Genomic DNA, 20409 nt, shown 5'->3' with positions numbered 1-20409 from the left:
GGGGAGAAGGGGCTGTCCATATGCCCATACAGCATATGGACAATTCCCCCCAGAAGTTGGGGAACACCTCAGAGATCTTCTGTTCAGCTTCATGTCACCCACTTCAGGCATCTTCTTGCTTGCTCACTCTCTCAGTAGATACCACATGGGAACCATTCACTCCACCCAGTGGAACCTAATCATCAGCAGTTCTCATCCCTTAGGGCTTTTTCCTTTTTGTTAGTTGGCCAGGTTAGTCAGTGTGGCTCTCCCTCCCTCATAGAAGAGTGAGTGGCAATAGACAGAGGTATTCTCATATTTAGGGCTGAAATTTGAGATACATTTTGCTGGTACGAGTTCTAAAACTGCTGGTAAATTAGATGACAGGTAGAGGTAGGAGACAGCATATAAGGACAAATGAGCTTAACAAATGTGTGAGAGGAACAGTTACCCAGTTAGGAATTTAAATGCAAATAAACAGATTGTAGAAATTAACCATTTTCCTCCTGTCTAGCCACAATTTCCGAGACTTTTGAAATCCCATAGACGGTGCCATCTGCCCTGCTTTCACAGGTGCCAACATCTTGCCCTGCTTCCCACTGTAATTACCAATAAGATTAAAATGCTGGTGAAAGCAAGGTGAAGGCAAGTCTTGCACTTTGCTAAGTACAGACATATTCTCAAATCGTGCTTATCATCCTATCATAATAATCATTCAAAACTGAGATAATTCCATGGTTATGTTTTTAGGAGTTTGTATCTCTCTATTGACCTTATTCCTATATTAAGCTTCCCTTCACAATGCATAAAACTAGCACGTCTGCGTTATAGAAACATCCAGCACATAGAGAAGAGATTATCAACAAGGGCACGTTGGTGTCAGGCCAAACAGAAATTCAGCTTCTGGGGCGGATGTCAAATTTCTAATACTTTTTCAGGATTCTTGCTGAAGGAAAAGGGGGCCCACTGTGGAGGGGCCGAAGCCGCTGCCGTGCATTAGCTCTGCAGAGGGGAGTCATAAATTCTGGTTGTCAGCATTTTCCGTGGCTTTGTGGTGAAGGTAGTCTAGCTTTCATGTCATACATGAAATATGTTAGATCCCATCTTTAATGTAGAAACCACAGTTGTTTGGTTATACTCTTTAAGGAGGTAGTGGTCAGTGTTGCAATATTTGTGTGAGATTAGTGAATTCTTATGTTTTATTCTCAAGAGAAACAATTTACTCTGAGGCTAAGGAATATTTGCTTTTCCTAAGCAGTTTCTGAAGGCATGCATGTAAGACAATAAGTGGATGTGTTCCGCTCTGGATCTCAGGACTGTAAAACTAAAACAGTTCACTTCGCTAGAGGCTCTTTGATGTAATCATTGTCTGTACTTTAAAAATGTTTGGCTGAATTAAAAAGATACAAATCAGACAGGGAATTATAGCAGAGAGAAAAGGGGTCAGGGACTCGTTTGCATGAAATGAAAAAGTTATATAAAACCAAACATAGGATTAGAAATCAATCTTTTAAAATTTGAGAGCCATTTTAGAGCTATCTGCTAACAAATAGAAATTTCAAATCGCATGATTGACCTTTGTTTCCTGTATATTAGAGAAAATTCTCCTGGTTGTTAAATATCAACAATTTTCTTGTCCAAATTGCAAAAGATTTTCAGTGGTCAGCCTCTGAATCAAAACTGAATTTAAAATGGAGTTTTGTCTAGGAAAGACAACAGTCTAGGCCTTATCAAACCATTGCAGGTTCATATTCTAGCTTTTAGCATTTTCTTAAACAGTGGAATAACAATGAAATCAAATAAGGCACACTGGTTTTGTTTTTTTTTTTTTTTTTTTTTTTTGAGACGGAGTCTCATTCTGTCGCCCAGGCTGGATTGCAGTGGCGCAATCTGGGCTCACTGCAAGCTCTGCCTCCCAGGTTCACGCCATTCGCCTGCCTCAGCTTCCTGAGTGGCTGGGCCTGCAGGTGCCTACCACCACGCCTGGCTAATTTTTTTTTTTTTTTTTTAGTAGAGATGGGGTTTCAACATGTTAGCCAGGATGGTCTCGATCTCCTGACCTCGTGATGCGCCCACCTCGGCCTCCCAAAGTGCTAGGATTACAGGCATGAGCCACTGTGCCCGGCCAAATAAGGCACATTGTTGAAGTGACTTTATCTTTGTCTAAGCTGCTGAGTGCCAAAGCCAGGCCATCCTCTGGGAGTCTGTGTACTTTGGCTCTTCTGAAGAGGTTCACTTGCTTTCTTAGTTTCCAAAACACATAAGAAAAAAAAGGCTGAAATTTAGTATTTTTTTTAGTGTTTCTTCCCCTTTAAGGGAGAGTAAGCAAGCAGTACCTCACAAATCCCCAGGGAGAGAGGCAAGGATGGCAATGGTTAGCTTCAGTTTAGAGTTGGGAAAATCGAGGCCCACAGGAGGATGATGTGTTTTTCTCAGGCTGTGCAACAACCACCAAATCACTCTTGACATTCTCTGAAACTGCACCAGGATTTGCAATATGTTGATCTCACAATCTAGACTCCAGGTGATGCCAGAGGTGTCAGGTGTTCCATGAAGCACAATAACTGGACTTCACTATATTTTGCTGGAAAATCAGAAGATAAGTTGTTCCTCTAAATACTAGAAATGAAAGACTTTCCCTTCCCCATGAATGCTCAAATAAATATGTATCTGTATAGAAGGTAAGCATAAGAAAGAGAAAAAATAATCACATGCCCTCCCTGGGGTAATGCATGTTATGTGTGATACAGAGGAGGACACCTGTGTCTAAAGTAGAAAAGGGTGGGGGAGAACGACTATTTTGTCTCTTAAATGCCTGTATTATTGAGCATGAGCAACAGAAAGATAAAGCAGACAGAGCATTTCACAGAAAATCAGGGGACCTGAATTCCAGGCCCAACCCTACCAGGGAATAATGCCACACAGTCTTTCCAGGTCTCTGTTTTGTCATCTGTAAAATGATAATTTGGGCAAGTCATCGTGTAAATTCCTTCCCATTCTGAAGTCCTGTGACTTTATAGGAAATGAATGGCCTGTTCCTATAGGTTATATAACTCTCTACTTAATGTATTCCCATGCTATAGTCAAAATAATTTTCATTTGAGTGAAATGAAGTTACATGCTATAGAGTGTACATTTGGTTTTACCAGTGTTTGGACTGCCATGGAAATAAGGGTTATGTCTGGGGCAAGAGTGGACATTGCCACATTCTTCCCTTCCCGGTTTTTCTCGACATTATGTATGTTTGGAATTATAATAGAGTCCCGTAAGAGATTACTGCAGTTATTGCCTTTCTCCGCTTACACACTTCCAGTCTTTTAATAACTGGGAGCCAAAATTCCCTGACCAGTAGTTTTAATTTGCATTAAAAACAGATTTATTCTTTACAGAAGCACAAAGAATTTATGGGACTCAGAGCTGCAACTCCAGCTTGGATCTCGCCTAATCGTAGCCATGGAATCAATTAACAGTTCATCTGTGAAATGTGATAAAATCTTATGAGATACATATTGCCCAATAACCGAGAATGAGATGAAAGTATGCTCCATAATAGTAACGGAGCTTCAGAGTTTTACAATCGCCATTGAATAGAGTTCCATTAGAAAATCAGTATTCAGGATGGCCACACACACAAAAAAAAACCACTGTGTCTGAACAGATGATAGAGCATTGAGTAATAAACCTGGCCAGCCATTCCTGCTTTGATTAGTTTCCAACACCCTAGAAAAGGGGGTCATTTATTTAAGTGTTCTTGCTCATGGCAAATGAGCTTGTGAGGCTTGGGGTAGGTGGGGGTGAAGGGGAAAGATTGAGTTCAAAGCTGTAAATTGCTGCAAAGCTAGTGCCTCCAAGAAGGGCTGCTTGGGAGGCCCAGGTAGTCTGGTGTGCAGTGAGCCTTGCTGGGATAGGTCTTACTGATATCTGGGAATCCACTCTGGAAAATTGGGATTCTTTACTGACCAGACTGGAGATCATTTTTCCAAGATCAGAAATGGTTTTTCATTGAAAACTTGCTATGCCTACAACTGTATCTGTTTTTGTACATCAGTGGTTTGTATTCTTGTATCATATTAAGCTTTAAAAGGTAGCCCTCCTGAAGATCATATCATCTACATCTCTTATTTTACCCTTGAGAAAATTGAGAGTCAAAGATGCTGAGTGATTGACCCAAGATTACAAAGCCAGTATATGCCAGAATAAGGATAGAATGGATTTTCTTGCTTTTTTGTGAAACAGTTGACAGATTAATTATTCCCAATGAGCTATCGAACTGACCACTGCTAATGCTGCAAGTCAGTGTGTCATCCGCCTTGCATGTAATCACTAAACATAAAATGAAGAGCAGGGAAGAGACGGGGATTTGAGATGAAGAACAAACTCGAGACGTTTTACCTACACACCCCCAGAAATTATACGTGCTGATTTTATACAGATAAGATGTGCCCAGGAGCATCCCAATCAAGTTCCATTTTTTTGGCAAATCAGTTTGAGCAAATAGATTTTCTGAGGCTTACAATAAACTTCAGTAACTATGAGCCCCCAGCTTCTGTGTTACAAAATAAACACACGAGACACTGCCCCCAGCATCCCCCCTCTAATGGATTTTAGTGTTGGCAATTTCTCACCCTCTACCTCATTCCATTTTCCCCCCTACCTGTTGCAGTTTTGAAACAACAGTAGGATATTTTGGGATGAAGCCAAAGTCTGGTGAGAAGGAGATCACACCCAGCTACGTGTTTATGGTGTGGTATGAGTTCTGCAGTGACTTCAAGACAATTTGGAAACGGGAGAGTAAAAACATATCTAAAGAAAGGTAAGGTTCAAAAAAAGATTTTAATGCCTCCTTCAGGAGCCTAGGAAACTGCACTCTTAAACTTATCAAAGTGTGTCTATTTCACACGTGTCGATGTTTTCTTTCGGATGAAGTGGTCATCGAGGAAGGACTTGTTGCCTCAGGGATCGTAGGGAAATTCGGGGAGAGCTTGCTGTCCACACAGGCAGATATGCTCACATGATCTGATAAGTTACACTTTCTTAACCCCTTCCAATTACTAGCTAGTAAATGAAAGGAGGGTTGTGCTAATTTGCAACAGATTGCTTCTCTGTGTATTTTCATGTTGACCCAGGCTAAATGAGGCAGCCTTGCTGTCGCAGACAGTATAGACAAATAAAAGTGAATGCTTTTCCCATTAATATACTGAACTTGCATCAAAGGAAAATCTGTGTGACTCAGGCCACACTTCACACAGCGTGGAAGCCCCGCATTGGATTTACAGCGCCACTTCTGACTCCCTGTATCCTGCTGCGGACATCAAACTGCGTGCCGCTCAGCCTTGTTGCAGCCCCCGATTTTATTAGCTGGGGGTAGAAGAAAAACCTCAACTCTGAATATAGACGGTGTGTGTGTGTGTGTGTGTGTGTGTGTGTGTGTGTGTTCGTTTTCCTTAGAGAGATTGAATTTGCCCCTATTTATCAGAAAAAAGCATTTCTGCCTGATCATTTTTGTGATTGGGTTGCCACTGTTATGGAAGGGGTGTCATGGATTTAAATTTCAAACAGGTCTTACTACTACTCCTGTGGAACAGATGTATAAGAATGGCATTCAAAACTGAGTGGAAGGAGACAAAAAATTCCTCAGCGTAAGGAAAATGATATATTTCATTATAGCATCTACCTTTTACTAACCTTTGAGGCCTGACATTCCATAATTCAGTATTTTTATTCTTCACTTTGTAATCAAATAAAAGATATATACATAATATATTTCTAGACACATCACAACCTACCCTAATATATTTCACCTTAAAACACTAGTAAGAGGAGCAAAATTGTGAGATTTTTGACCTAGTATTAGTCTCTAAGTATTTTCTCAGGGAGCTAAAAAAAGAGAAAGGCCTTCTTTCTTTCCAAGGAAGTTAAAGAGCTTTAAAAACGTTTATCAACACATCTTCCCATCATTACTTCTTTGGGAACATGGGAATTAAACTGAATATATCCATTATATAGATAAAACTGAAGCAGAGAAAAGTACCATTGTTGAGAAAATAGGTCGTTGATAATAACATGAAAAAAAAATCCTAAAAATCTTGGCACCCAACCCATAGCTCTTGCCCTGCCATCACTTATTTAGCCCTTTAAAGTAAGCTAAAATAAGTTTCTGTGGAATCAATTCTCATACGAAAATACTATTCTTAAAACAGCATAGGAGCTGGCCAGTCTGCCCTCCAGGTCTATACACCTTGAGGCTGGGACATCCAGCAGTGGGCCTGGAATGTACAGCTTTTGCTTAAGAATTTTTACACCTCAGATTTTGAGCACAGTCATTAGTATATTTGTCCTTGGGGCCCTAAAAATGGTCTAAAACAAACAAAAGACCAACAGAGAAGGCAATTAATTGCTTTATATGTTAATGATCTTCTGTTGAAATAACTGTATTCCAAATTAAAGAGTGTTCTGTATCATAGAAGTTAGATCCAAGAAATTGTGAGTCTGTCATAGAGATGGTATCCAGAAGTCCTTCAAAATGACAGTATCTCTGATTCCCAGCCACGGGCGTTTGTGGCATTGCTTCCTGGGTGCAGCTGTTGAATTGCCTGCTTCACACTCTGTAAACCAACCCCTTTACAGGGTCATGACCTCACAAGACCCTTTTCGGTTCTTCTCATTTCGCAGTTTCAGGGGACCCTTCATTCCAGCCATGCTCTGTGAGGATGGATCACCAAGGTTTCTACCCTAAAACAACACCTCTGAAAGTTGATGATGGCTAATAAGATATTTCTGGAGGCAGCAGCATGGTTAGGAAAATCTGTGTGTTAAGAAATATTAGCACATTATGTATATTACTCCTCAACCATTTAAACAAACTGCTTAATATCCAGGGTTTTCTTAAAATCCTAAAGTGAGAACTTTGTTAAAGTGTTCTCTGTCTGCTAAAGATTTTAGCTTCTTTCCTGTTAGAATCGCACATTCATTATGGTAAAATAAGCAAATTAACTGGAATTTTTCTATTAAATGAGGAACACTATAATTGCTTTGTTTTGACATCTGGATATTTGATATTATAGTTTCAATTATACTTTCCCCAGAAACCGAATATATCCCAACAACACTAAACATCAGGAGGCAACGTAACATCATTAACAAGGGCATCCTAAAAAATAAAATTCATAACCAAAATAACCTGATAATGTGTAATTATAAAGAAAAAAACTAGTTTGGGATCTCATCAGAAAAATTCAACTCACTTAATTTTTAAATATATTGGAAGGCCAACTAAGTGCTCAAAATCATTGGAAAAATTAAGAATCAGTAGTAGCATTTTCAAAGGGACAGGTTTCATGGAAAACACTGTTTTGTTTAAATTCTACTTCCAAATGAAATGGAAGTGTTGAAAACTACTTAGGCCACTGGAGGTTAATTTTAGGTGGTGGAGAATATTTACTTTTCCTGCTTAGGTGGTTGTCATGAGTACACATTAGTTTGATACAAAATTGAGATGAATGCATCTTCATAACAAGATAACAGCTTCCCCTCATAAAATCCAGAATAATCTCTAAACATACAAATGACCACATAAAAATGTCCTAAGTTCTTGTGCCTTGTGAGTGAACAATAATCTTATTAAACTGGTGTCAGGGCACAACTCTGTGGTTCGGTAGAAGGAACAATATTTCACTGGGGAATATGGTTTACCTGGAGATTAACTATATCTTTGGAAGAGTAATCTACTGTGTCATGGTATATTAATGGCTTTCAATTTTCCTTGGCATTCAAGCCAATCTTAAGCAAAAGAGCAAACTTCTGAGCCCAGGCACAAATCCAGAAGCGCCACTTTCTAGACGTGCAGTCTGTGACCCACTCAGTCATCGTGCTGCCCCTGGTATCAGGACTCATCTTTCAGTGAAGCATCCCAGTCCCTTCTCTTATCCCTTCTGAATATGTGCAGTGCTGAGCAGTGTAAAAAAAGACCTGGAGACAGAGAGCTGAAAACAGGCATTTTTACCCTTCACCCCCCCACCCCCCCACCCCCATTAATTGGCTATGTGATCTTGGGCCAGTCACTTATTCACTGGGAACCCAATTGTCACATCTGTAAAATGTATGTATCAGGATGAAGCAGGAATTAAATGGTGACTATGAGCTCTTCTAGCTCAAAATCTCTATGAATCTAGAAACTACTGTTCTAATTTTCTGAGGAACTCTGTGTTTCACTTCTGCCACAGTGCCCCTCACCTTTGCCCTTGAGCTATAGGTACTATATTGGAAGATATTTCAAGCAAGGACTTGCGGGTGAGTTGGGAGAGAGATTAGGTGCCAGAAAGAATTTTCATTGCCCTCTTGAAATTGGTAAACATCTATAGCTACCTTGCCTCAGCTGAACCCCCAGTTCTTCTCATAAAATACTAATGTTGGCCTTTGTTTTGTTTTCTTTTGAGTCATTCAGGCTAGAGTGCCATGACGCAATCATAGCTTACTGCAGCCTTGACCTCCTGGGCTCAAGCAATCCTCCTGCCTTAGCCTACTGAGTAGCTGGGACTACAGGTGTGCATCACCATACCTAGCTAATTTTATTTTTTTATTTTTGTAGAGACGGTGTCTCACTATGTTGCCCAGGCTGGTCTCAAACTCCTGGGCTCAAACAATCCTCCTGCCTTGGCCTCCCGAAGTGCTGGGATTACAGGCATGAGCCACCACGCCTGATCCTAATGTTGTTCTTGAAGATCACGTTTTTTTATGGAGCATGTACACAAAACGTTTTTTTCTCTGCTCATCTGTATCCAACATTGCATTTATGATGTATCATAATCCAAGGTTTATTTTATCCTCAGAAGCAGCTTTGCCTCACTTTTACCTTTTAATGCACTTTTGTATTTGTACCTCATGATATCCAAACATTCAATGAATTTTTGGTACACATGTTTCTTCCACCTGTTAAATCAATAGATTATCCAAGTATATGCATAACTGCAAGGAGGTAACCTAATTTTTGCTGATACCTTTATTGGCTATTCTTTACTCTTTTTTTTTTTTTTTTTGGCTGCTGAATTATTCTGGGTGATAGGACCCTTACTTACAAAACATTCCACCATTTAGGATATCCTAAGACTGCCCCCACATATGCCTGCGCATGCACACGAAGCACTGCCTCCCACAAAATGAGCTTTGAATTTGCAAAAGGTACAGAAGGCCTATGGGAGTCAGGACTCCAGGAATAAAGTCTGGGCATATAATTCACCCTGAGCCAAAGCAAACTTTAAAAGTGCCATTTAAAAACCCCATAATGGGTAAGGTAATGAGTGAATTAGAAGTTTGGTGAATTTTATGTGAAATGAAAATAAGAAATGTCACTACACACATAGCTATAATTTACACCATAGGGGAATGGATAGTTACCTTGTTTTTTTCTTTTGGGGGCGGGGGGGCTGTTTTTTTTTATTACCCAGCCACCTACCAATAGGGTTTTTGTTTTAAGTCTATTACTTGCTGCTGTTATGGGTGATTATGGAACTGCTGTACTCTTGACAGAAGATAGTTCAAAGCTGTTGTGAGGCTATCCTGAAAGCTATTCTCAGAGCTCCCTACTGCTCAGGTCACTTTAGGACCAAGAGTTGGGGACTTAGAGATGCTGTCACTCAATCCACAAGCCACTGACTGCAGTGTAGACACTACAGGAATTCTTTTCTTTACATGATAAACTTACTCCTAGAAAAAGGTCCATAAATAAAATTGTTATTTACTGAATTCTGCTTTCCTACTGACGTACATACGTGATAATTTCAGTAACTTGTAACGTGTTAATTTTCTTTTCCTTGCCCTGTGTTATGTTGTTAAATGACTTGTATTCGTTTAACCACTAAAGAGCTGCTTATTTTTAAAAATCCCTTAATAATACAATCACCCCCTAATTAATTGTCAAAACTTTGAATTTTCCTAAATCACATTTGAAAATGGTTTTGTGCAAATACACAAACAGTAAATGCCCCAAGACCTAACTGATAAACAACATTGTCATAATCACAAAGAACAGCTGGGCGTAGTGGCTCATGCCTGTAATCCCAGCACTTTGGGAGGCGGAGGTGGGTGGATGACCTGAGGTCAGGAGTTCAAGATCAGCCTGGCCAACATGGTGAAACCTCATCTCTAGTAAAAAATACAGAACTTGGCTGGGTGTGGTGGTGCACACCTGTAATCCCAGCTACTCGGGAGGCTGAGGCAGGAAAATTACTTGAGCCTGGGAGGCGAAGGTTGCAGTGAGCCGAGATCGCGACACTGCACTCCAGCCTGGGCAGCAGAGTGAGACTGTCTTTAAAAAAAAAAAAAAAGAAAAGAAAAAAAGAAATCACAAATAATAAAACCTGCTTATTCCCCAAGCAATAAATTTACATTTATGTAATAAACTACATCTGCAAAATTAAAAATATGCCATGAATAAGGAGAGAGGATAAACTAAAAAATTGTAAGAATTATAGGATCATTGGTTTAAAAAACTATACACACCTCTTGGCCCTCTCTCTGAAAGCATCATTCCGTCTCCTTTTCCCTTCTAACTTCTTTTAAAAGAATGTTTTACGTTCATTTCCTTATTTCCTTTTTCGTACCACACGCTCCTTCCTGTCTCAGTAAGGATAACGTCTTGGCTGCCATAACAGAGACCAAAATAACTGTTGCTTAAACAAAGGAAAAATCAATTTTCCTCGTGTATAACAATCTGAATGCAAGGAGTTTGGATGTCAGGAACCCAGTTTTCTTCTCTTTTGTGGCTGCCATCCTTAAGGTAAGGTCCTTATTCCCAACGTGTAAGGGGGCACACGTCAGGTCTACTGCTACCATTGCTGCTGAGTTCCTGCCAGTGGGAAGGGGACTGCACAACCTTTCCTTTTAATATTAAGCAGCATGAGCTGGAAGGTGCACACATCACTTCCACTTTATGCCATTGGACAGAACTTAGTCTCATGGCCATACACAAGGGAGACCAGGAAATGTAGGCTTAGCTGGGAAGCCATGTCCCTGCTAAAGACTCATGGTTTCCTTTACTAAAGGAAGCAGGAGAACTGCATATTGAAATTGTTACTAGACTGTGTCACATTTCCTAACTGTGAAATCAGATGACTCCTTCTAACTAACTCTTTGCCACTGCTAGTTTTTTTGGGGTTTTTTTTGTTTTATTTTGTTTTGAGACGGAGTCTTGCTCTGTCGCCCAGGCTGGAGTACAGTGGCGCGATTTCGGCTCACTACACGCTCCACCTTCCGGGTTCATGCCATTCTCCTGCCTCAGCCTCCCAAGTAGCTGGGACTACAGGCGTCTGCCACCACGCCCGGCTAATTTTTTTTTTTTTTTTTTTTTTTTTTTTAGTAGAGACTGGGTTTCACTGTGTTAGCCAGGATGGTCTCAATCTCCTGACCTCGTGATCTGCCCGCCTCGGCCTCCCAAAGTGTGCCACTGCTAGTTTTTGACACCAATGGTAGTTTCCTCCATCTCGAAATGCCTCGTTGCTCTGATAATATATTGGGTCTCTCTGCGAAGGTGACTACTCCCCTTCTTCATCTCCCTCCTTAGTTCCTCCTGTTCCTTAAGTGTGGGCCTTCCCCAAGGTAAATCTCAGTGTTCCTCTTTTCTGCTCTATACTCTGTTTAGTTAGTCCCAACTATTTTCACAGCTTCACCTATCACCTCATTGCCAAGGCCTCCCAAGTTTTAGACCTACATTTCCTACTGCACATTCAACTGTATACCCAGCCTTCATCTGCAATTCAATATGTCTCGGTTGGAAATTATTCTATCTCAACTAAGGCCTATTCCTCTTAGGCTCCCTAACTTTCAATTGCAACACTATCCTCCTCCTAGTAGCAAAAGGCAGGCTGGAAATGAGAATTATCTTTACTGCTACAAGATTTATTTTTCATCTATTTCTGACTGTTTATAGTTTTGCCCCCTTAATGGTGATTGTTCTTTACCCTGTATTTGAGGTGTCTCTGCTCTAATTCAGGACTCTATCTTCTCTCACTTGGATTATTGAAACATCCTTCTAAGTCTTCTCTCTGCCTAGAGGTTTTCTATTTCCTCTTGAAGTGTCCCTGAATATTGCATCCAATTATCTTTCCAAAACAGAAGTTAGATCATAGTTATCTCTTTAAACATATTCTGTGGTTTTCCATTGCTCATGAAATAAAGGAAAGATAATTAGCCATGGATGGTACTTTAATTTATTAATGTATTAAGTTCTCACAACAGCCCTGAAGAAAAAAAAAAGGTTTATTGCTATTTCACAGCTAAGCATGAGAGAGTAAACGAATTTTCAATGTCATAGTTTCATTAATAAACAGAATGAGCATAAGAACCTAGGTCTTTTTTTTTTTTTTTACACTAAAGCTTGAGTTCTTTCAAGAACTTCATATTCTCTCCCAAATTATAGCATGGCCCTCTGAGAACCTGCCCTAAACTCACTCTTTAGCCTCATTTCCTATAGCCTCATCCCTCCCTGCACCTACTATGACCATTCACTGTCTCACACCTGCACTTTCTTTCCTTGTGTTCTCACTGGATAATTTCTTCATATCGCATTTCCCCCATTATTTCCTGCTGATCAAAATAGAGTCGTCCTTCAAGGGCTGCCTCCAGAAACCAGGTTCTGTAGAAATTTTCTGAAATCTCCCTTAATAAAAGAATTAGCTTTTCCTGTGGGCTCTGACAGCATTTTCTTCTTACGATCCTTTAGTATTTAATTCATTCCAACTTGTTATTTTAGCAGTTTATGTGTATCTTTCCACTTCTAGGACACAAGCCTGTTCTTTGCTGTGTCTTGTATGGTGCATTCTCCAGCGCACAGCTGGATATTGAAAGAGCATTGAAGATCTTGGCTGGTGTAAGAGTTTGGAGGAAGAAATGATCCAAAGGAAATGTGGAAGCTACAGGGAGCTTTGAGAAGACACTTAGCCATAATCAGGACCACCCTAAGCAGATAGTTTTAGAGGAGATTCAGAAGCCAGTGGGGCAGTGTTAGAGATCAGCAGCTCCCAAACCTGGCAGATCTCCCAAGTCGCCTGGAGGTCATTGTAAAAATGTAAACAGATCCACTGAATCAGAATACCAGAGTGTAGAGTCTAGAAATCTGTGGTTTTAGAAACTCCCCACAGAGATGGCAGAGCAAGAACACATATTGTGTTTAGTTTCCTTAATAAATGCCTTGGCTTCACCATCCTCTTGTTTACATGTACCAGGTAGGCTTTGGAGATCAGAGATTGACACCTTCCTAGTGATCCTTCAGCCAAGTTTAGAAACTCCTGGGCTCAGGTGGTCTTGCAGTTCTCTTCCAACCCTGACTTCCTGTGATTTTAAGTAGAAAATGAGCTGGGCATTGACAGCAGATGAATTTGGCTACATAGACATAAACAGGCGGACCTGGGTGACTCAACATGCTTTTGGAGGAATCATGCAGTGTTATTCCTGGGATCAGCCTAACTGCCTTCTTTTCTGTGCTTCCTTCTTTGAGTGCTTGGTCTACTCCAGTCTCTTGTGTATTTGCACATTCCTATAATATAAATTTGCAGCACTTAATTTAAACACGTAGAATCATGTGTCACTTAACTAGCGGGATACATTGTGAGAAACACATTGTTAGGTGATTTCATCATTGTGCAAACATTATAGAGTGTACTTACACAAACCTAGATGGTGTAGCCTACTTCACACTTAGGCTATATGGCATAACCTAGTGTTCTTAGGCTACAAACCTGTACGGCAGGTTACTGTACTGAATATAATTGTAACACAATGGTATTTGTGTATCTAAACATATCTAAACACAGAAAAGGTACAGTAAAAATATAGTATAAAAGATAGAAAATGGTACACCTGTGTAGGGCACTTAACCATGAATGGAGGTTGCAGGATTGGAAATTGCTCTGGGTGAGTCAGTGAGTCAGTGGTGGGTGAATCTGAAGGCCTAGAATATTACTGTACCCTACTGTAGATGTAATAAACACTGTACATTTAGGCTACACTAAATTTATTTTTATAATAAAGTAGTTGTGCCACAACATTATGGTGGCTATGACTTCACTAGGCAATAGGAATTTTTGAGCTCCATTATAACCTTATGGGACCACCATCATATATGAGGTCTGTCTTTGGCCGAATGTCATTATGCAGTGTGTGACTCTACTTTAAAACTACTATAATATTTACATAAAGGTATAATTTAAAAATGTTATGTCTCAAGTGATATACAGACTATGAAACTCTATTCTGGAAAAATTTAATGATCACATACGGTGTCCTTCATGAAGCTTTCTCCAATCTGTGTGAGCTATCTTACCTCCAGAATTTTGGGGGTTTACTGTATCTTCAATTTTGGCATTTAATGATTTGGTTTTTTATTCATTTGGTTATAGGCACTTTCTCTTTTAGATAAATCATAGGCCCCTAGAAGATAATTACAATGTCTTGTACCACTTTGTTTTCTCTGTAGCACCTTGTTTTTCCTTATATATAGTAGATGCTGAGTTAATATTTGTTGAACAAATAAATAATCATTGTGTTTCCTTTTGCCATGTTGAAATTGATTGCAAGATTTGCTGTCTGCTGCTGATAGATGAAAAATCTTGTTTATTTGGGTTTTGGTGGTAGAAGTCCCTAAATGTATCCCATATGGGTTGCTTTTGCCCAAGAATCTAAAATCTTAATAGCTTTGTTAAAGAGAATAGACATGTTCAGAACAAGAAAGATAAGTTAATGGAATAAAACAATCGCCAGCTCTGTTCTTGACTGTATTACTTTCAATTTGTTTAGAAAAAAAGAAGGAAGTGGAGATCCTTTGGATTCATGGCTATGCCAAGACTCAAACCTCTTTGGAGCTCAAATCAAAACCTTAGAGAGCATCTATCCGCACTCCATTTCCCTAGCTTGGCAGAGAACAATGGAAACCTAAAGTATGTCTCCTTCATTCAGCCTAGAATATTTCTAAATTACTTATCTGTGGGACTCCTGACAGCTCCTGCCTTGGGCAGAGATGCAACAGGGGGCTGCCTGGGTAGAATGATTTGAGGGGCGCCAGAGAGACTCCCTACTCCAGACAATCTTCCCTGTTTCCTCACCCTTTTGTTCCAGTCACCCATGCAAACAGGCTCTCAGTGCTAGTTTTTGGTGAGACTCGGTAGGTGGTAGAGGTTTCAAAACCAAAAGGGGGAGCTTGCATCTGCTAGCACATGCATGTCTTCATTATCGGGATTGGAAATGTCTTCCAAAGACTGATGCATTTCAATTAAATTTGCAAATTTATGACACAGGGCTGATTTCAGTTTTCAAACTGTCTCCCAGACTACTCTCCCTAAATGAGGAAATGAATGAGATGCTGTTACCTTTCACTCTGCACCTAAATCGCCGGGTCGGCTCTGGGTGTTATGTCTACTAAGTGCAGAGTGATTGGCTTTAACTGATCATGCATTCCAGGGCAAGTCCAGGGCTCCCCAACTTCAACTCCCCTGTGGCCTGGGGGAGAAGCTCAGCAAACGGAAGAGGCCTTTGTTCTGCAATTAATCACTTGAAGTCAAAGTATGTTTGGATACTACAAGTGATAGCTCACAAAAACTATGAAGTGGCTGATCTGTGTAGCTGGTGAAATGCATGCAGTCTCTAAGAGAAGTTTTTTACTTTTAAATAGGAAAATATCTTAGGAATAGAGTAGGGAAAATTGTCAGATTTAGATTTAACAAAGTACACAATTGGACAAAGTAGAAGTGATATGCTAATTTATCATGGAATAACTTTTTTTTTTTTTTTTTAAGAGACAAGGTCTCACTCTTTTGCCCGGGCTAGAATGCAGTGGTGTCATCATAGTAACCTCCAATTCCTGGGATCAAGTGATCCTCCTGCCTCAGCCTCTTGACTAGTTAGGACTACAGACACACATCATCATGCTCAACTCATTTTTTAAAAAGCATTTTTTAGTTGAGAGGGTCTTGCTATGTTGCCCAGGCTGGCCTTGAACTCCTAGCCTCAAGCAGTCCTCCTGCCTCAGCCTCCCAAAGCACTGGAATTACAGGTGTGAGCCACCATGCCCAACTGGAATAACTTTTAAAGGCTAAATTCTGGTGTGTTAGGAGCTAAGCCTAAGATTACTTTCTGCTGGTCTTACTTTCCTGCTGGTCTGTTTTATCATGGCTGCTAGTGAAACTGACCTGGGAGGCACAGGGGTGGTTGGTGCCAGAGTGGTCAGGGCCGAAGGTCAGACTCTGAAGAGAAAATGAGCATGGAAGAGTGTGTCTGTCTAAGTATGTGGCCCTGTTGGCCTGCCTGGGATAAATGAACTTGGGGTTACCCATTCTTTCTTACTGTTATTGGCTCTTTTCTCTTAGTTTTATTTTTCTACCGTTTGGAAACATTCCACATAGCCTAGTCAATGATGTTTTCATCAGCTGCTGCAGCAAGGAAAAAATTTCCCTTTAAACTGAGAAATTAATGAGTTTGTTGTTGTTTTTTTTTCTTACAGTAGGGAGTGACTTTACTTATTTCATTGACTTTTATAGCAGTTAACCTCGTGCGATAGTTATGTCAGGAATTCAGAAATGCCTCGTGAGTGACTGTTGTCAAGATGGATAGAAATGAGAGTGATCCTCACAGCCCTGGTCAGGTCTCTACGATCTCACTTATTTAGAATCAGAGTTGGACATTGGTCCGTTTTCGCCTGGAGAAACAATTTCACTCTGTGAACTGGGGGCTGTACCTTGTATAGACTTGAGGAGTATCAAAAGACCTGAACAAACTATATAGAGTGGACAGAGCCTTACTTCTGATGTTCAGGCCACCAGGCAGTGGTTGGAGGGATGGCTGGACACAGCCATATCCCTCTGAAAGCATATTTAAAACAGCCCTTATGGCGTTAATACCATCTATGTTTCAGGTAAGCCTAATGAGAAAAAGATCAAAACGTTGCCCTCAATCTTCTCTATTCAAAATGCCATAAACCATGTGATATTGAGCTTTCTGAGGCAAGGAAGCCATTTCCCTGATGCCCCAAAGTCTATATGCTATTCCTTGTGCCTTGGCCTGATGTGACTTAGTTCAAAGCTGCAAGGAGATCATGGCAAAGGAGTGAATATTCACTCCTTTTTGTATTTCATCCTTGAAGCTCTATATACCCCTTTTCTGACTTTTTCTTCTGAAGGGAGACCATAAGAGTGTCATTATTTGCTCATAGAAGCTGTCCCTGGTAATGACTGGTAGAGCAAAGCTATATTGGGTAGTCAGACCGGTGAGTCATTTATTTTACAGGTGTGATCTACAGTGAGGGCCAATACCTTTTCTATACCACAGAAACCTTATTCACCATTCCAAAGGACCATAGGCCAGAATTGACTGAGCCAGTGGTAAAAATGTGTTTTTTGCATGTTCCTTTGTTTATCATGTTCGTCCATGTATTTCTGAACAGTCATGAGAATGAAGAGCTCTTGCATTTATTAGAGAGATTCTGAACTCCTGTCTTTACATTTAGGGTAAGTCCAGTGGTGCAGCAGCTTGGACCTTCAGTTTTTATCATCCTACTTTTTAGGGAACGTGGACATTTCCTGTGGCATGCTGACTTAAAGGCACATTACCTGTTGGCACACAGAGCATACCGTATCCATTTTTTAGACCATTTTTATCTTCTTTCGCAACGAGTGATATTAAAATCTTTTTTTAAAGAGATTCATATTATAGCTGGTCAGATCTCATGTGTTTCCCAAGATGCCTTTCATGAACCATATTCCCTCAATGTGTCTCTTTTCTTTGCCTTTGTCTGCCAATATTTCCAAAGCCATTAACTTTTAATGGCTTGGATGAAGAAACATACATGATCTGAGTCGAGCGGTGATTAATTTTAGTCACACTGTACTAGGTAGCTGGTAGGGCTTTCTTTTTAAAGCTAGTAGCACTAGAGGCCAAAAGTTTATTCCTCTGCTCCTGAAGTCACTTCTTGGTCCTGTTGTCTACAATACAAAAGCAAGTTATGTATTAACAAAAATGCCCTGATAATATTACCAGATTGTATTTTCTGTACTGACCGAAATGAACCAATCATATTATTTAGGAGAATTTCTAACATATCACCTATAGGTGTTTAAAAGATAACGCTAATTTTCAGGGGCCAGTTACCTATTTTTAAACACTAAAATTAATTCCATAGGTTAGAGTGTAAACCCCAACCTGAACCATGATTTGAGACCTGTGGTGTCCAGACGCCAGTCATCAGCCTAAATTCCTTTTTTTCATTATAAATATAACTTAGCCTTTGGCTGGGCTTGGTGGCTTACATCTGTAATCCTAATACTTTGGGAGGCCGAGGCAGGTGGATTGCTTGAGTTCAGGAGTTTGAGACCAGCCTGGGCACCATGGTGAAACCTCATCTCTACCAAAAAAAAAAAATATATATATATATATGTATACACACACATACACACACACACATATGTATACACACACACACACACACACCCCTAGCATCATACTTAAGAGTTACTCAAAAGTTAACAGGTTGACAGTCTTGTTACAGTTCACACAGATACGTTGAATGGGAAAGAAAGGAAACGAGGATGAGCAGATGAACCCCCCTCCAAAAAAAGTTAATTGCAGTCACAGAATTAAGTTGGGAGAAGCCATAGGCAAGGTGTAATAAGATAGCTCTATTTAATTTTCATTCTGAAGCTATTAAAAGCAAAGGAGGCAAATAGATATTGGAAAGTTGCATAGGGCAGAAATCAGGGAACTCAAGCAAAATTCCAGAAAAGACCATAAATAAAATGAATCATAATGAAATGTGAGGCAATCTCTGCCTTTATGAGAGGGAAATAAATGGGTGCCCCACTTATTTCCACAGTCTGGTTCATCTGGATCTGTCCCCACTGTGCCTGTCTGTATTTGCCAGACACTGGTGATCTCACAGGCTTAGAACTTATCTGGAAAGTAACAAGCGGAAGAGAGTGGGAAAGCTGGCCATGTTGTGATTTTTGTAGATTTGATGATTTACTGGATCCCAAAATCTGAAATCTTGTGGTTATGGCTGTCAGAAGAATCATCCCCTTGTCTTCTTAAATCAGTTGTCTACCTCTAAGATATTCATAGACAGTTCTTTAGGAAGAAGCTTTCTGTTGGCTTCTGTTGTCTTTCTCCTGAAGAGGAAGGTTTGTTTTGTTTTGTTTTGTTTTTTCCCCTAGGAGCTTCAAAAAGTTCTGTTAAAAAAAAAAAGACCTTTTTTTGTCTAAAAACATACATAAATCGTCAATGTATAAAACAAAGTAAAGCTTTTCTAACTGAAGCAGAGCTTGCCAACATTGGCATCTGGAGGATCCCCTAATTCTGCCTCTTCTCCCTGAAACACCTTTGTTGAAGGTTAAAGCTCTTTGAAAAATAGTTTACAAACACTGCTCCAAACTGTTGGATTTTCCAGTAGTGAAAAGGAGTGTAAAGCAGCCTGAACACTCTTATCTGCCCCATTTCCTCCATATCTCATTTATCTCTTGATTGGCTGGTGTGCTCAATCCCTGTGGTCAAAAATAAAAGCACTTGTGTTATTACAAACTTCATAATGATTTCAGTATCTTCTGCCTTGTACAACACAAACCAGTGAAATACTGAATGTCAAAAGAATAAAGACTTGGTACTTCCTTAGTCTCACAGATGGCTAGATTCTGAAAATTGACTTGATTTAGCTACAGCCGTATGCCTCTAACCTGTAGAAAGCCCACAGTATGCCCATAGGCTTTCCCAAAAGATGAGGCTATAACAGTGGGGAGCCTCAATCTCTAAATGGAAAGCCATGCCACTTCAACTACTTTTTTTTTTTTTTTTTTTGAGACAGAGTCTGGCTCTGTCGCCCAGGCTGGAGTGCAGTGGCACAATCTCAGCTCACTGCAAGCTCCGCCCCCTGGGTTCACGCCATTCTCCTGCCTCAGCCTCCTGAGTAGCTGGGACTACAGGCGCCCACCACCACATCTGGCTAATTTTTTGTATTTTTAGTCGAGACGGGGATTCACTGTGTTAGCCAGGATGGTTTCGATCTGACCTCATGATCCACTCACCTCGGCCTCCCAAAGTGCTGGGATTACAGGCGTGAGCCACCACACCCGGCCAGGTTACAGTCAACTTCTACAGAGTCAAGACTAGGCAAGAACATCAGAGGACATGACTCACTTTCCCATCTTATACTTGTGTCTTTCCTCAGTAGACTTTGCCAGCACTTGGTATTTACTGGGGCTCCCAATAACTCCTTAGGGAGCATATGCATGATAATGAGAAAGAGGAAAAGATAAAGTTTTCAAAAATTTTACTGAGACATTTATGAATTGAGAATATATATTTTCTTTCTCTGATATGTTTGTTTGTTTTTTTCCTATATTTCCAAATTCTTTTGTAAGGATTGCCATATAACCTTTATTTTTTTTTTATTTTTATCAATTC

The 20409-nt window shown here is 40.2% G+C and overlaps 1 protein-coding gene across 6 annotated transcripts in view; it reads left to right on the top strand.

Annotated features, from left to right (window-relative positions):
* Positions 1-20409, top strand: part of FMN1 (formin 1) — a 423460-nt gene that overhangs the window by 392650 nt on the left and 10401 nt on the right. For 3 of the 6 annotated variants that reach the window (XM_055363227.2, XM_055363224.2, XM_055363223.2), the window contains 2 exons: positions 4643-4792; positions 14767-14938. In XM_055363227.2, coding sequence (XP_055219202.2) covers positions 4643-4792; positions 14767-14905 — 289 coding nt within the window. In that variant the 3' untranslated portion in view covers positions 14906-14938. Of the gene's footprint in view, positions 1-4642; positions 4793-14766; positions 14939-20409 lie in introns of those variants that run through there. The other 3 variants (XM_031002405.3, XM_055363225.2, XM_031002406.3) reach the window with 1 other exon arrangement.

This window comes from Gorilla gorilla, chromosome 16 (genome assembly GCF_029281585.2).
Source record: "Gorilla gorilla gorilla isolate KB3781 chromosome 16, NHGRI_mGorGor1-v2.1_pri, whole genome shotgun sequence".
Taxonomy (NCBI): domain Eukaryota; kingdom Metazoa; phylum Chordata; class Mammalia; order Primates; family Hominidae; genus Gorilla; species Gorilla gorilla.
This window is presented reverse-complemented; position numbering and strand designations above follow the sequence as displayed.